The sequence below is a fragment of the Ornithodoros turicata genome, unplaced genomic scaffold, assembly GCF_037126465.1.
Source record: "Ornithodoros turicata isolate Travis unplaced genomic scaffold, ASM3712646v1 Chromosome52, whole genome shotgun sequence".
Lineage (NCBI taxonomy): Eukaryota > Metazoa > Arthropoda > Arachnida > Ixodida > Argasidae > Ornithodoros > Ornithodoros turicata.
The window spans coordinates 486,307-504,448 of NW_026999380.1; the positions used below are offsets into that span (position 1 = coordinate 486,307).

General features: G+C 44.2%; 1 protein-coding gene across 1 annotated transcript in view; it reads right to left on the bottom strand.

The window, feature by feature from the left end:
* Positions 1–17,915, bottom strand: part of LOC135374285 (dynactin subunit 2-like) — a 49,473-nt gene extending 31,558 nt beyond the window's left edge. The window contains exons 1-5 of the mRNA XM_064607270.1: positions 17,687–17,915; positions 17,533–17,607; positions 9,890–9,980; positions 4,627–4,694; positions 3,157–3,249 (exon numbers count right to left, since the gene is read on the bottom strand). Of these exons, the coding sequence (XP_064463340.1) occupies positions 3,157–3,249; positions 4,627–4,694; positions 9,890–9,980; positions 17,533–17,607; positions 17,687–17,722 (363 nt within the window). The 5' untranslated portion in view covers positions 17,723–17,915. The remainder of the gene's footprint in view (positions 1–3,156; positions 3,250–4,626; positions 4,695–9,889; positions 9,981–17,532; positions 17,608–17,686) is intronic.
* Between the last annotated feature and the right edge of the window lie 227 nt (positions 17,916–18,142).

Consider the following 18,142-nt stretch of genomic DNA (forward strand, 5'->3'; position numbering starts at 1 on the left):
GCATGGTCTGAAACTCACTGACTAGCGCAAGTGCGCTCAACTGAACTTCACAAACACAAGGTCTCTTCTCATAGGTGCGCCTTTCTCAAGTTTCACACTTCAGGCAATTTCCAGCATGACAATGCTGTACACGTGAGCCAGTTCACCTGAGTATGACTGGAAGATAACCGAGTCACTATAACGCCTTGGTCGCCTCATAGCCCTGACATAAACCCAGTGGAAAAACCACCGTGGAATCATGTGTGGGATTCACGCGAATGAATGAATGTCAGTAATGGTACCTGCCAGCAATAAGGGATGCGTAGGGGTCCAATGAGTTTGCTCCTGTGTACGAAACAGAGCATGGCACTTAAATGCGAATGCGTGGAAAGATACCGTGCAAACACGAAGCAAGCATTAGAACTGCGTCCGAAAATCTGTTCCTCGCAATGCTCTTGGGTATGCTATGTAGCAGAAGCAGCACCATCTATTCATTTCTTCTCTGGAGAGTTCCCTCCCGTGGGTCAGACTATCTAGCCGCCACAGTTTGCCATGGTAGTACTGGATCTTTATTGTATTGGATTAGATTTTTATTGTATTGTATCTTATTGTATTGGAACCAAATTCTGCAAAATTTAGCCCACAGAAACAGGAACTGCCAGATGCCCATGCCGTAACAGGTAGGTCCACATCTGTGTCAGTCCTGTGTGCATGTCTTCCAGGGCTGGGGAAATGCTCCCATCAACGAGCCTGCACCGGATTCCTTGCAATTATACATTAGTACTTTCCCCTACAACTCTAATAAATATTCCGAGGTATTTGGGAAAACACTGTATAGGTAGTAATTTTTGTGAATCTCGCGAGTGCTGTTTTCCCGCGAAATTGAATGAAGTCCCGTGAAGTAGGTAAGTGACACCTCCAGGAACTCCATGGCGAAGGATCAACATAGCAATGAAAAATATTCAATATTCCCCAAACATGACTCCATGCAAAGTCATGAATTATTAAGACTGCAAAATTAACCACTTAGACAGTACTCTCCAAATCGAATACTATCAAATGCATGATCCCGATATTCAGCCCAAATACCTAACACCACGAATATTCGCACAGCCCTAGTTTATTCCCATGTAGCAACTGTTGTGAAAAGGAACATCAGAAGCAGTGAGTTGTCGGACACCCTCGATTATTCGGGCTCATTCGCGGAATGGCCATGGGTCCAATGGAGTTAATGTATAAGAACATCCAAAATTTCGAAGGTTGTGCAGCCCCGTCGCTCGATATTTCGGACTCCGTTTGCCCAACCAGCGAATTTCTCTCTTGGGGTGACGGAAAATATTCGTATCATCCGAAATTCGTATCAAATGGAATCAAATAACTAAAATATTGAGGTAAAAAAAAAAGGCAATGATAGTTCATTTTCCACTCCTCTGAGTAGAAAAGGTCTGTTGTGACGCTTTTGCGTCTTCGTTTTTAGCCAACATCTAGATTCAAAAGGCCCTGCGCATGTTGCCCGCCTGCCCGCGAGTTCCGCGACAGCGCTGTAAAGGGAGCTTCACCTAGAGCACGCATGCGTTAGGTGAAGCAGACTTGCAGGCTTCATGATGGCGGTGCAGTCAGGTACAGTGACAAAATGTCGCACCGGGAAATAGAAGCTGACGTTATCAGGCAGAGCTGGAAGCGGGTTGGAAAAGCATCAACACATTTTTCCAGCCTACTAGTGCTTAGCAAAATTTATTTTGAAGCGAATTATTTTTTTTTTTTTTCGGACTGCTCCATTTTTCGGACCTTTGCGCGATCCCCGCCGAGTCCGAAAAATCGGACAGCGACTGTATTACTATACGGCAAGTTTATAAGCACATTTCTTCACATTCCTGCAGAGCTTTCCCTCGTTGTAGTCTTCCTTTTCAGGAGGTTTTTTCTTTGCAAGAAAAAGCAAGGGCAGCCTTCGATGAGGTTAACACATAGCAGCAAGGCTGCACGATGACGCGGTCGACTATTTGTTCACGACATTTGAGAATCACTCTTATTGTCCACGCGTTCTTTGTTTAGCGACCAATGACAGCTTACAGAGAAACTAATCAGGTGGATTACTTCTGACAAGAACAGGGCACTCTGAAGACAATTTCAAAGGTTTTGTCTCACTAAAAATGTTGTGCATGTGCACTAAACATAGTGGAACTGTCTCAATTACAGTCGGGTATGGTAAAAGCATAAAAAAAAAACTGAAAAAAAAAACATGAAAAAATGAATAAATAATAAATAAAAAACCAGTATGTGTGAATATGGTATGGTGGTGCGAGGAAACTAATCAGAAGATGGTTGTTTCCGAAATGTTGATGAGTACTGGCATGCCACTAATAACTAGGGCCTGACTTTTTCGGGTTTTATTTTTGGCCAAATTCGGGGGGTAAATATCGGGTGATATTTTTCATTTGAAAATTCGGGTGTATTCGGGTTAAATCCCGTTACGGCATATTCTGTCTTCAGGAATTCGGGTGTATTCGGGTGATTTTTTTTTTGTTTAATAAAAATTTGTCTTAACATGGAACTAATGTTTAGCAATGTTATCAAAGTTTATTTTAATGCACGCTTATGAGTGTGCCACGCGACCCGGATGTTTTCGGGTAGATTCGGGTTAAACCCGAATTTTATAGATTTCGTTCGGGGGGTAAATATCGGGCAGATACGGGTTTAACCCTAAAAAGTCAGGCCCTACTAATAACACATGCATGTTACATTTTCCATCTTGTATTGAATTATTCTGACTGTGTATTCGCAATAATTGTATCGTTCTTTGCTACACGTATTACTTTAGAGGGTTCTTTTTTATTCCTTACTTGTTCTGTTTCTTTATTTTTCTTTCTTCAAGGCTATTGTAAGTGCATACATTCTGGTATTAGTGACTGACTGCAATCTAGCAAGGATGGCCCACATGGCAAGAGGCATGGGCGATCGTGTTTTCTTTTCAACGTGTAAAACCAGTACAGTAAAGTTATTATTATTATTATATTCCACATGGTACTTTACATGCGTACCAGCTATGAGCTTCTACGCTGCAAAGTAACGTCGCCATTACTCAACGCAGCTATATTGGAATAACAGTTAATAACGAGCCTGTATTAAGGTGCTGGCTCTAGCTGTGTGATACAGCACAACATCTCTGCAGCAAATTACCTTGATGGCATCAACGTCAGTGATAAGCTCCTTCACTTCACACTGCAGTCTTCTCCACTTCTGTTCTGGGGATTCTTTCTCCTTATCGCCAGCCTACAAACAAAGAACGTTTAAGTCATTATAAGTCTGACTAAGTAAAGGCATGGTCAGGAAAATACAAAATGTCACATCATGTAGAAATAATGTTTATTGTTTTGTTGTCTACTTCCTCAAAAACATGGCTGGCACCAGGGCAATGTAGAAACATTCACATGCACATGTTGCCCGCCCGCCCGCGAGTTCCGCGACAACGCTGTAAAGAGAGCTTCACCTAGAGCACGCATGTGTTAGGTGAAGCAGACTTGCGGACTTCATGATGCGGACTTCACGATGCACCACATGCACATGGTGTGGTTGCGGTAATTATGCAAGCGCACAGATTATGGGAGTTGATGTTGACATTGATGAAAAAAATTAGGGAGATTATGAGGATAAATAAATATGTCCATTGCCACTGCCCGAGTGAGAGATCACATTCGTGTATATTGTGAAGCTAACCACAAAAATGGACAGGGTTAAGGTTTTGCCAACTAAATGCTGAAACGAGAACCTCCACCGAAATATGGAACATTGTGGAACACAGAGAAGACAGGAGGCCCTCTAAAGGGATCCTTTTAGAACAGTATTTGTCCCGCCTCTATTTTGCCGTCTGTTTCTAGCTGCTTTACAGTTACTTTACCCATAACATGAAGCTGCTTTCTGGTTTCCTCTGTTGCATATTGCTCCCAGATCTGTTGTGTGTTCCCCCCCACAAGGCTCAGCTAGACGTCTTTGCAGGTGTCCGACATCTGCGTCGTAGCATCAATCGAGGTCGTATTCAAGAAGTACAGTAACAGGAAGCAACAACATGTTCGGCCAGATTGCGGAATCGGTTGCACCTTTCTTATACTTCTCTGCTAGCTTTGCTCATTATTGCACGCTACGTTGAGAAGATGACAAAAAAAAAGTACACATAAAAGCAGAGCTAGCTAATGTGGCTTGATTAACATTGAGTTGTATCAGATGTGTGAGTGTATCCTACAGCTCTCAAAAATGCCCTGCAATACGTGCATACTGTATGGCATAGGGCAACAGACGATGGCATGCCAGATTAATGCAAGGCGTTCCGAACAGGATTGAAAGTAACTGTCAACAGACAGACACAGCACATGCCTCAAGGTGCCTAGGAACATGAACTGGCTTTCTTCTTTTTTTTGTGAATGTTCGGTCAATTTGGAGCCATTATTTACGTTTTTGCGACAATTTTTTTACTAAACGTCATTGTAGGAAACGATGATGATGATGATGATATTAATGATTAGATTTTTTTGGTGCATCGACAACCAAGGTCGTAACACTATAGGAAACGAATTGCACTGCATTAGTAAAAAGAGCACCTAGGTTTGTACGCCTGTTTACTGCCCCTTCGAGTGGCAACGCCAAGGCTCTTACCATCTCCCACTCTCCCGAGATGACGTCGTAGCCTCTCGCATGGGTCCGCGAAATCCCTTCAGTGAAATCTAGAGGGAAAAAAAAGAAGACGAGAATGTACAGATCGTGTAATTAAAACATATTACATAGTTAAAAACAGAAAAGGTGATGAGGAAGAGGGGAAAAAAAATGAAAAGCAGACCTGCAGTAGTACAAGTTTACAAGCGCCATGTGCACCCCTGCAGCATGTCTGACGCAGTCAATGTTGGATCTCCTAGCTTGCACATGTAACCTACTACACCTGTTATAGGTGCACTGAAACAGGAAGTGTTTGCTGGATATATAATCCTTTAAGGGAATCCTGAGGGAACCTTTAGGGCCAGACTCGCTTGGGCTATACCCGATTCAAATAAGGGAAAACAGGGTTTAACCCGGTATTTCCCCGAAAACTGCTGGACCAGGGGAATCCGAAGTCATCACAACTAACACGCAACTTCGAAAACTGTGTTGTAACTGCATATAAATATGCTGATACAAACTGTCAAAAGGGAGACCCTGCTGACTAAATACTGATGCGCTGTGTCCACCGGCGTGTTACGTGTATTATGCCCGATGCAACCCGATTCAACTGGAATTAGGTTGAATCACGTTCAGTTCAACCCAATTACACCCAAATTACTGAAGCAAGATATAACTAGGATTTGTGGTTTTCGGCATTTATTTTCAACCCAATACAGGGGGTGCTTATCGGCATTTATATTGGGGACTATAAATCGGATTTTTTCGGTATCTATATTCCGCCCAAAAAATAAATGCCCAAATACGGGCATCTATTTATTTCGCATGAAGGAGAGCCTATTTTGCGGGCGAAGTAACAACGAACCGAAAAGAAGTGAATTGATTCATGGTTTCATTAACAATGTCTTTTATTGCCTGTGCCAAACCAGCAAACAATGAGACTACCTCTTGTTGTAATAGATGCAAGCGTACATCATCATGCTCGCACCTGTCATAGCGGCTCGCTCCTTGCGATTAATAACACGCAGTTTAGAGAACGCGCGCTCAACATTAGCGCTAGAAACAGAAATAGCCAGTATGCTTAAGGCGCACTGTGATAACAAAGGCCATGTGCTGGAACGGGTCGTCCAAAACTGAATAGGAGATATATCCACCTGGGGGGCAGGGCATGCAGCATATTCGAAAAACTCGCGCTTTATATCATCCATACGAGATTCGTCAACAGAGCTGAGGTCATCCTGCTATAAGCGCTTACGCACAACGAAACAAGGGCACAGCCCGAATACAATGCCACGCTCGAGAAATAGTCGACAAAGGGAGATTCCAAGGGGATTTCCTTTTGCGGTTCCAGGAATTGCAGCTGTCAGGATACGAGAAATTCGGGTTTTTTCGGAATATTCCGAATCTGAAAAAAAATCATTCGGGGGGTGTTTTCCGGCATTTTTCGGAAAATGCCGAAAACCACGAACCCTAGATATAACCCAATATTTACCCCTGATTTTGCTGGAAACATAACCCGAAAAAGTCCGGCCCTGATTATGCATTACAACCGTGAAGGGAACCTCCAATCGTTCCAGAATCAAGGACTGAAGTGCTTGTGATGCTTACGAGACAAGAATAATTGACAAATTTACGATTTTTTTTTTTCCCATCAGAAATGTTCCTGGCCAAATAATACTCCGCTATTCTTCTGTGCACCTATGTGACAAAGGTGGCCCCAGGAACATGATCTGGACATGCACGCAACAACAATCAGGAATCCTAGCTTTACACGCTAACAGAGTGGAAATTCACGTCTTTGCCGGACAAACGATGGACAACGACGGTCACACACTGGCAAAGTAGTCCCGCCCCGACGCAACTCTCCGCGTGAAAGGCAACACTGAAACCTGGCATGTTCGTTTTTTTTCCCAGAATAAAATCTGGCCTCATCTGCCAAGATTACGCATCTTCGGGCTTCGTATATCCAGCTGCTTCAGGACTTTGCGATTTTGCATTTCAAAATGCAAGACACACGTTTCTCGCGACAAAAATCAAAAGCCGTATCCTTCCGCGACAAACAGAATCGCAGGATTTCTATCTGCGTTTACATGAATGCAACAGAAGCGCATTGACCAAGTGGAAACTGGAATGAAGGCTACATTTTACTCTCTCCCATCCAAAAGGAAAATAAATTGAAATTGGAAATTGAAATTGAATTCCACCGTTTACGCTGATGTGCATCGAGTGTGGCTCAAAACTAGCACCCCACGACGTCGCACTGAAAGCTCTCGTTTCCGTCGACGTTTCTCAAAATCACGGTCTCCTTCCTCATGCCTAGACTGTCCTCGAGTGGTTTCACGCAACAGTGGCAGTTTCGGAAAAAATGGTCCAGTGTCCGGAGTTTTTCTTGCTTGCGACATAAGCAGTGGAAAGAGAGGCTCGCATTGGTCACTCAGCCGTCAAAACAACAACCAAAATAGCTAAATGGTACTTAAGTATTTTTGCTTGAACTGATTAGTTTAATCGAGGAATCACCTCTGCGCAAGATAATAGAGAAAGTTTGTTCGCTCACCGCTCAGAAACGGCATAAAGTATTAAACACAGAAGTACTGGCGTGTTCTCCTTGCTTTACCCTTGTCAATGACACATTTTTGTAGAATTCCAGGACTATCCGATGATTTGTATTGAGCCCGAATTCGCAAATATTTTAGTGCGCGTGGCACTATCGAGATGGCAGCACATGTTTGAGACCAAACTTTAATTTATTAAAAATCAGCAGCTGAACCTGCATGAACCTTGTTCCCTAAAATATACGTCACTGACTACAGAAAAGCTGAGAGAACACGCCAGTTCCAATCTTAAGATGACAGTTTTAGAGCGGTCACGTGTCTCGTGCGAACGAAAATCGCCCATAGATTTCTGAAGAAGTGATACCCCTTAAGCACTGTATGGAGAAAACAGGATGGAGTCCTTTAACTTAGACAACAGTCAGTGCCGCAGGCTACACTGCGAGGGAATCCGGAAAAAATGTCCCGAGGTTGCATAGGCTCAGACAATGGTTCGGCGGGGTGCCGTGCTACCAAAAATACAGCAGTGGCATTGTGGATAGCCGACGAAACGGATCACGCAAACGACGTGACGAGACCAAATTTGTGACGGTGTGCGACAGAGGGTTAAGAAGCAATTCTCCAAGGTCCTGATACCTTCTGTATATTTCCGGCAGACAGGTTGGAAAAATGCGAGTCTCACATTAGCCTGGGCGTAGGAAAAAATGGTCCCAGGTTCCGGAGCATTTTGCCAAATGAACGATTGACATGTTGAACATGGGAGGACACTGATGTTCTGAGGCTGGAACAACATAGAAGGGACAATCACATACAAGGCCTCATGTTGCCAACAGCTGGCTAACCTTTTCAGTGACTTTCATCTTTCTTTCATCATTGACATGTATTTTGGAGGCAGAGCCTCCCCGGCTCTTGGTCAGCAAACTCAGGGACAGTCCATAAAACCCATCCCACAGCCACCTGAGCTACCACTTCGTCCAGCAATAAACACTTTCCCATAATCGTCATTTTGTTTTCAATGTGTATCGTCTGCACGCTTTCAATACACATCTACTATTTCCATCCATGTCTGCCTGCCTGTTTATACGAGCATGTTCATTGCGATAAGTTTTCGCACTTCGGTCGCATTCATGCAAACACTGCTTCTGGTGATAATGATCTTTACCGACAATGATCCGCAACTTCTTCAGAGATTCTGCTATGGTCGCGTATCAGAAGGCAGTTTCCTAGGGCTGTGCAAATGTGGTAATTATTTTAAGTAGGGGTGTGCCAACCGAATCCGGGAATCCATGAATCCTACGCAGGGTTTCGAGATTCGCGAATCCAAATCCCTGTGCCCAAAATGGCGAATCGAATCTTTTGAATCCACCAACCACGTCTGTCTGTTTCTTTTTCAAACTGGCGCCTTTGGAGTCCGCCGAAAGCCTCATTGGCCGACAGGTGTTTTCTTGTTTGTTTGTTTACATTGCTCTGAACTGACAGAGTTCAGGCAGGAACTGTTACATTACAAGTTCAAAAGTGACCTGGTTTTGCTTTTGATCGTTGCTTAGTTTTATGGAAATAATTCACACTCGAGAATTTACGCATTTCTTGTAGTCGACGAACAACAGGTTAAATAACTTGTGTTCAAGAAGAACCATATGGATATATTTTCCCCTGAAACTGGAGCATTATTTAATATGCTATTCATTAAAAAAAAGGTGTAATTTTCCGCTTCAAAACATTTTTCATTAGAAGCGTTTTCGTTCCCTCCCTATCTCTTTAAAGAAAGGATTTGAAAGATTTGAGATTCGTGGATTTGTAGAACCTTCCTTGGATTTGGATTCGAAAAATTTTGGGTCCGTCCCATCTCTAATTTTAAGAGAACAGTAATAGCACATATTTGGATATCTCAGTTTGCGCCCTTTTTGCCCTCTCATCTGGAGGTTTTTGGAACTATTCGACTGGGCTTCAAGTTCTGTCTTAGACATCGCTTCGATTAGAAATTCAGATGTACAACTACATATTCACACACACAAATGCCGATAATTTCCACACAATTCTGAAGTGTCCACAGATGCAGTTGCCATTCTGCGGCCATCTAGCTGAACTCTCGCGATGCTTTTTGTTTGTTTTATTTATTGATTTATAAATACTGTTGGCCCTTGACGAGCCATAACAGGAGGGGTACAATTCACACAGCAAATATTAAGTGCAGCAACTACAGTGTAAACTCAAGTAAAGTCAAAACTAAACCTGCAGTTCCTGCATGTGCCAAAAAAACACTCACTCACCCATGCAATATGGAAAGGAAGAAACAACAACGGAACAGCAGACAAAAGAGCGCGAAAAAAAAAGAAAAGAAACAAAACGTCAAGCTCGTCGATGGACAGTTACATAAAGCCCACTAATGCCCCAATAAAAGCTGGTAAATCATGTAGATGTGCTACTGCATGTCCCAGAAGCACATTCTAATCTTCTAGAGTACGAACAAAATATGAGTGCTTAAAAATATTTATTCCGCTTTGGAAAGGTTTCGAAGAACGGTGGTGACGTGATCGCGGTGCCATTCCCTGTTCCTCAGGAACAGGGTGAACGGGAACAGGAACCCAGAAGTGATTTGCCTCAATCCCAAATTGACTGTTGATTATCCTATTTTTGTTTCCAAACTAGTACCTGCCTTTACAGTTGGTGCGGTACTGCACCCCAAAGGTTTGTTTGTTCTGGCAATAAAAACGTACCCGATGCAGAGTTGTCCACAATGCAGCCCTTAAACCGATTGTAGGCGTCCGTTGCGGAAAGTGACAATTTCTCCACGCTGTCCGACTGGTCCTGGAACAGAGGGCAAAGGCATGCATGCGTCACTCAGTCAGTTCCCCATTTTCAGCTGGTCAGGGTGGTCACATGTCCATTCTAGAAGTGCCTCCAACAGGAAAGTGCATACCATTTCTTACGTCAATAAACCAGGGTTGGTTACCGAAAATATTATTGTTTCCGGTTCAGATTCCGGCAACTGAAAAAACTCGGCTTTTCGTTTCAGTTTCCGTTTCTGGACGATTTTCGGTAGCAGTTCCTGTTTCCTTTTTAAGAATTTCGTTTCAGTTTCTGAGGTAATTTCGGTACCGGTTTTGTCTTTTTCATGCCAGATATTCTAGCTATATAATGGATGCAAAAGGACAGTCACACCAAACACAAACACTAGAGACTTTAATGCAAAGTTCGTCACGAATCTTATTCACCACAAGTAGATGCCTCTCTGGGTTGCAGAAATACGTGCCTTTAATATTCAAAAGTCTCCGCTCGTTTGCAAAGATAACACGTAATCCAAAACTTGGACGTCCATCTTGCTGCGCAGTGGGCTCAACACGAAAGAAAGAAAGTCCCGAAAATAAACGAACGAATGAATGATGACTGGAAGAATAGTGTGGATATATATACAGTCGACCCCCGTTTATCCGGACGGTGCCGTTCCCGGCGAAATCGTCTGGATACCGGGGCATCCGGATAAATGGAACGACCGAATAGAAACGTCCTACAGAGCAAGGTTTAATTAAAACACAGAAATGTCGTCAATATCAGCTGTTACATAGTAGAGTAGGCACTCGATTCCTGCAAACTTTAGCTAACTGCATAGAGTTAAGCCACGCTGTTGCACTGCTTGAAGGATGTCAGTGCGGACGCAAAGTGTCAATGTCGGAGCTTTGTTTCTCACTGGCGTCATCGGCACCGTCTTGCTGCACATCATCGGAGGCAACAGCAGCAATCACACCGTCATCAGTCATAGCTGCACACGCGTCATCATCCTTATCAACGTCAACGTAGTCAGAAACCGCAGCATCATCTACGGCAGTCGCAGTGAGCCTCTGCATCAGGGATCGCAGGTCAGCTAGGGGAATGTCTTCACCGGCCAACGGGCCGTAAGCAGCAGGCCCTCGGGTTGGAGTTTTCCCCTGTAGAACCGGACAGTTGCTCGAGATATTTCTAAATGACTCGACTGGTCAACGTGACCCAACGCACACAAATAGAAAAGGGGGTCATCGTGCACGGTTGTCTCCCCTACGGAGGAATATAGGGACCGTGCGACACCTAAAGGGGGCGCGCTGCTCCGTCGCGACAGCGCCGCAAGTGGCCGTCTTGGACGTATCCGACGTGATACCACGCCGCCCGTTCTATGCATTCTCAAGTGGAACCGTAGCTTGCGTGGCGACCGCCGTAATTAGAAGGGCTAATTTTCGAAGTGCAAATAACGTGGAACCTTTCTGGGGCGCGAACGAAGTGAATGGAGACAAACTGCACAGAAGCAACCACCCTATTTATAATGCATCTAACAGTGCGGAAGGAGAGCAGCCACTCGCGTCTGTCCGGTCAAAACACCTGTAAGTGATACGTCGAGAGGGCAGTTATTTGACTCCTCACAAAATCCTGGCTTGCTAGCGAAGGCTATATACGTGTATTCCTCTGACTCCAGCCATTTGTAATATCATGTTTTTGACTGAGTCTTGTTCTTGTATTCCTTTCGTCGTCTTTGCACACACATAGCTTCGTCACTGAAATTTAGATCGTGCGTCCGGTTTATCCATACGAAAAAACACGTGGGTTCACAACTTATTGCCTGAACTTGTACTGCAGTTTTTCCAGTATCTTCAGATACAATAACTCTAAAGAGATCCTCAAAGAAGAAAGTATATGAGGTTTTACCTCGGCTACCGCCGTAAGCTTGCGGGACGACAGCTGTGAAATGGTCGGTGAGTAAATACTAAACCTTTTGGACAACGTAGAGCTTCTGTTCTCACTGTGAGACTCGTCATACCGGGAGCAATATGGGCTCTGGGCACTGGCGATGAAACACCTCAATCATTATCTCGAAATAGGTTGCCGTTTGGTCGGTGCATTTGACGGTGATATCCAGCGGCGTTTCACCGTCACGAAAGTGGCAACTGTAAATCATTGATCATTTTGCAGGTCCTCATTCAGTTTCATTGAAACTAGAACAAAAGAAATAGAATATATTCGCTCATGTTGTGCACACCCCATGCAATGGCCGAACGCGCGTCACATACGCTATTCGCTGCGAGTCCTCGCTGGTATTGGAAGCGTAGAAATCACGAGAAATTAAGCATCTGGTCCCTAATGAAGAGTTCTTTTAGGTGCAGGCACAGTTAGCGATGCTGTGGCAAAAAAGATGCCCGCACTTCACATGTAAACAAAGCTGGCTACCCGGCGGCTATCACGCAAGGTACTTTCTCCGGAGGCCGCATCGCGGCGCCACCAGTTTGTCGCACAGTCCCTATAGGTCCCTGACGTGTGACGGGAATAACCCCAACACAGCGAAAAGGGGTGACGAAGCGGGGTCAGCGTCTCCTCTTACTCACGGTAGTCCGGATAACTGAAGCTGGATTACAAGAATTTTCAACTTTCGTTCCTTGGAATTCTTGTCCGAGTCTGGAAGCTGAAGTCCAGATAAACGAGAACAAAATACATGGAGGAAAATCCGTTCCCGTGCCTTTTGTCCGGATACCGCGGGATCCGGATAAATGAAGTCCGGATAAACGGGGGTCGACTGTAATTTTCATATTAACGCGAAAAGACTGAAGGAAATGTCCTGCAAATTTGGTTTCCGATAACGTTACCACTCTTGTATTTCATATCCGTTTCTGGTAGTGGAAACTAAAATAATTTTGTTTCCGTTTCCATTTTCGTTTCTTGCAGAATTTTGGTAATTACTGTTTCTAGTTTCCAGTAGCCAACCCTGCAATAAACCAACGGGGCCCTTATCGTTCGATATGCACATAACCAGAGGAAGGTGATGGAAACAGTATAGCAGGTGAGGGTAACGTAAGTGGAAACGGATATTGCACACTAAGACTGCCTGAAACAGATACATAAACGAAAATAATCACGATAATAATTCTGGTACTGCAGGACCGGAATCATAACAACCCTTTACCGCATCATGTGGATAAATTTATGAAATAACGCCGAATGAAGCAAACTCAAATGAACTACGCATTTGAATAGAGCTTATCGGTTTATGGAGACTTGCAAGTGTGAGCAACATCCATGAAATCCATGTTCATATAGTATTCTATTATGCTACTCAAAGAAAACCACGTATCACATTTTTGAACAAACGTTGGCTCGAAAAATTTTGGATCAACTGCCTCAGGAAAATAAACAGAGAAAAATTTATACTGCAATTTATTAATTTTATTTCTATTTTCTGGTGCCGGTAACTGCCTAATAATTTTGTTGTGACCCAGGTGCACTGGTGGATCAGCATGTCAAGGGAGATTGACGATGAAAGATGAAAGTCAGTGAAAAGGTTAGCCAGCTGTAGGACTCGAACCCACATCTTCTGGATTGCCGGTCCAGGGCTCTACCAATTGAGCCAAGCTAACACGCCTTCTCAGCGACTTCCAAGCGTGCGTCATCTGAAGGGACAAACCAGCCACTCTCCCTCACTCATCCTCCTTTCACTCTTACATTTTTGCTCACTCACACACACGTTCATACGACGGGATTGATCATGTTGAATTATAACACCTAGGTAATATCTTCTTTGAGGTGCCCAGCTTCCCTGAGGGGATTAACTAACCGCATCCCTTTGAGGAGAGAGCTACTGTGACGCTGCTCACACAACAACGACAACAACAACAAAAGGGGATGCTTCCTTTCAATTTAGTTTCGATGATGCACAACTACATGGGTACCCCGGAAACGGTTGAAACACGTGCACTTTGCCCAGTGATCGGTCAGTAACGCAACTGTAAAATCATTCGGTAAATGATCTGCACGCAACAACAAGCTCAAAATCCCGTTCTAATGAAACAGACTCAGCCACAGTGCTACTCTGTTCCCATAATCACCTCCGTTACATACTGCCGAGGCATCTACAAAACAGTGGCCCTCAAATTCCCAGACTTTTCCAGGTTTCTGCCAACTACCGTATTTGCACGCGTATAAGCCGCACCGCAGATAAGCCGCAGGGCTCGTTTTTAGATACATTTTGAAAATTTTCCGGCAGATAAGCCGCACTCGCAGATAAGCTGCAGGCAATACGAGACGACTCCTATGTGCGACAAAGGAGACCATAGAGTAATGCCATAAACCCTGTGGTCCATACTCCGGGATCAGCATAGTGTACAACAGAGGAGGTCAGTTCTACAGTTCTACCAAGACCGGATTGTGCCCTTGTTGGGCGCTTTTCATGCATTGAAGGGTCAGTGGTCTCCCAGAAGGCATGAATCACTGTCATCACTTTCGTTAAAGCTGCATGGCGGCAATCTACTCGAATGTGGACCCATCCCTGTTAGGCACTATTCGTGCATCAGCAGGGCAGTTCTATTCCAGCGACACTGTCGACGCTTGTGTGTGTGTAAAATCAGTGTATGGGGAAAATACCTGAAAAAAAAAAAGTCATCAGATAAGCCGCACCGGTGGATAAGCCGCACAGCGCCCATGAGAAAAAAAAATTGCGCATAAGCTGCGGCTAATACGCGTGAAATTACGGTATTTTGAGTACATTCCCTGACCAAAACAACGCCCTGTGAACGAATTTTCTTTCCTGCAGCAGGGAGAGCTTGCACAGTGCCTCTATGACCCTGAGGCTGCCCTACTTTTCACACACACTGGGCTTGCTGTATTGATGAACCCTTACTTGCGGGCAACATTTTTGCAGCCGATCGCTCAACCACGCTGATTGGCACTCACAATTTGCTGCAGACTTTCCCAGACTTGACTGCTCTTTTGCCAATGTTGACTATGCAAGCTTTTACAGTTGCATCAAAGTTCCCTGACTCTACCCATGTTTTCCCAAGTAGGTTTACGTCCTTAGTCTACATTTAGCTCGCCACTGGGGTGAAACTCTGATCCACTGCACGGACCTTTTACGTGGGGGTATCTTCCTTTTGCCCGAATTCGTTCAAACATCAAGGATGTTTGAATGAACGAGGAACCGCAGTTCAAATGATGAGGAACCGAAGTTCCAATGATCAGGAACCGCAGTTGAAATGATCAAGAACCGAAGTTGAAATGATCAGGAACCGCAGTTCAAATGGTGAGGAACCGCAGTTCAAATGATCAGGAACTGCAGTTCAAATGGTGAGGAACTGCAGTTGAAATGATCAAGAACCAAAGTTCAAATGATCAGGAACCACAGTTGAAATGGTGAGGAACCACAGTTGAAATGGTGAGGAACCACAGTTCAAATGGTGAGGAACCACAGTTCAAATGGTGAGGAACCACAGTTCAAATGATGAGGAACCACATTTCAAATGATGAGGAACCACATTTCAAATGATGGGGAACCGCAGTTCAAATGATGAGGAACCGCAGTGAGAGGTTCCTCATTTCGTAGTGATGTATGCTTCGAGAAAAAGAGCTAACAGCATCAGCAACACGATCACACTCTCCTGCAATTAAACAGGTGCACTGGCATTGCTACATTTCTAACGTGATTACATTAAGTATATTATGGAAGATAGATGCTGCGAAAATTCCCCCTTCCCAATTTTTGAAATAACGAATTTAATGCGCCCAATAACGGCCGCAGGAGCCTTGATGTTGGCGCACTACCAGATTACAGCAAAGTACAAGTAATATACGGGGTGTTTGTTCTAACGTGTCCAGAAACTACATTTAAAGCGAGCGATAAAAGAAAAGCGAGTGGTAGTTTTCTGCTACTTGAGTAAGAAAAACAGGTACTGCTTCACTGGTAGCACCTGTTTCTTAGTCAAGTAGCTGAGAAGTAGTGCTTGTTTCCCTTTTATCGCTCGCCTTAAATAAAATTTCTGGACACGTTAGAGCAAACACCCGGTATGCATATAGTATGCAGCAACATGTTAAAGTGATAAAAAAGATTAAAGGCAAGAATGCAATAATCGAACGAGCAATGAAGGTGGGAAAGAATGATCACGCACATACATGGGGGACATAATAGAACGAAACGACAATTGGGGGGGGGAAGGGGCACCAAAATTGCAATATCAGCAAGCAAAAAGATAAAGCCCACGCATTTTTCTTATGTTGTCGAAAACATTGATATCGAGCGTGTGCCCTCTGTTCGTGACCTTGGCGTCATAGTGGACAGCGCCCTTTCCTTCGGCCCACATGTGAACACCATTGTGAACAATGCTGTCAGGTCTCTGGGTGCTATAACGCGATTTACTCGTGGCTTCACTGACCCTCGGTGCTTGTTAGTGCTGTATATGAGCCATGTCAGGAGCAGACTCGAACATTGCAGTATTGTTTGGAACCGTTTGACTAAAACGCAGTCAGACCAAATTGAACGTGTACAACGTAAGTTGGTTACTACTGTTTATGACAGATATATTGGTAGGAGGTTATACTATGACTATGAACGCATTCTTGATTATATAGGACTTCCGTTATTGTCGTGTCGAAGACGATGTATTGATTTGCGATTTTTGGAAAAAGTAATCAACGGTGAAATCGACTGTCCCATGTTGTTATCATCCGTTAATTTTCTGTGTACAACAAGGACAAGGGCACGAAATTTGTTCTACATTAGTCATTCAGACGTTGCTTCTCCTTTGTCTCGGTTACTGAAAGTGTATAATGACTATGGTTCTGATCGTGCGACATTTCGATAGTATATCTTTCTCTTAATTTAGTTATCCCAGAATCTTTAATTAGCCAGCATTATGCATGTGTAGTTCCCTGTTGTATATAAAGTATGTATTGTGTTTCGTGCACCACACTAAAGGCCACGGCTGTTTGTGGGCACTTTAAATAAAATCAATCAATCAATCAATCACATGGCTGGAGCCTGCACAATGGTGAAATGGTGCACCTAACAAATTGCAACTTGCGCATTAGCTCGAAGACACAGTTGGGAAAACTGAATCCGCTCTCGTGCAGTACCCAAACAGAAACGTCGCAGCTTTGCTTATGAGTAATCATTCCTTTTAACGGTGAGGCAAGGAGAGCGTGTAGGACAGACAACCACACAGGCAACGATGTCTGCATGGTTACCTGTCCTCGTCGTGTTCTTCCATAATGCATTGCCAGAGTCTTGTTTTCTCTTCTTTTTTTTTTAACTTTAAGCAAAGTCATCTACAGTACTGCCTGCCCAATTTCACATGCTGCAGATACGTTTTTGAGGAACTGTGTCACACTTATCCAAATTACTTTCTTGTTCTAACTTGCAAAGTGGCTTCATTTCTGGAACGAGGATGCGCGAACCATCAGTACATGTTTTTCCTAGTATTTTGTTTCTCCGTTGAATTAGGGGCAGACAGTTCTCTGGTTACGTCTCTTTTTCCAATGACAAATCTCCAAACCAATTACATGACACTACAATCGGTCCGAATGTGGTTGAGAAATGGGGTACGAGGTATACTCAAACATACTAAAGGGTACTCACCACATAAGCGTCCGAAATAACTTGTTCCGCTTCAGGCAATTCGTCGGTTTCGTATACATCTGGCTGATCATGCGCCTGGTGACAAACACAGCAATCAACACCTGTTCAGATAGTACTGGGAATATACAGTCCGCTTCATGTAAGTAATACTCACAATTCCGGGTAGTCCAGCATATTTTGAGTCCGCCATTCTGGTTCAAGCACAGTTATTTGGTTCACACGTTCTGTATGCCACCAACTACCCAGACGACGGACAACTCTTAATGAGCTGATCAACGCTGCTTCGATTCCGCACGAGCGTAAACTTGTCAACTCAACTTTACGGCTTCGTGCTTGGTTGGTCTTGGTCCGCTGCTTGGCGACTTGGCTGCAAATTGTGCTTAACTTGGCTATGAATGAATGGATTGTAAATGTGTGCGCCGCGCCGCCACGATGCTGCCGCCAGGCAATTTTTGCTCGCCGCCGATGTGCGCCGATGCTGTTTTTGTCGCCGGCAGCATTGGGTCCATTTTTGGTCGGCGGCGTCGTCAATCGGCGCAATTCGGCGTGCTGCTGTGCTGCTGGTATCGGCGGCGTGATCACAACTCCCGCGCTTTTCGAAAATTTCATT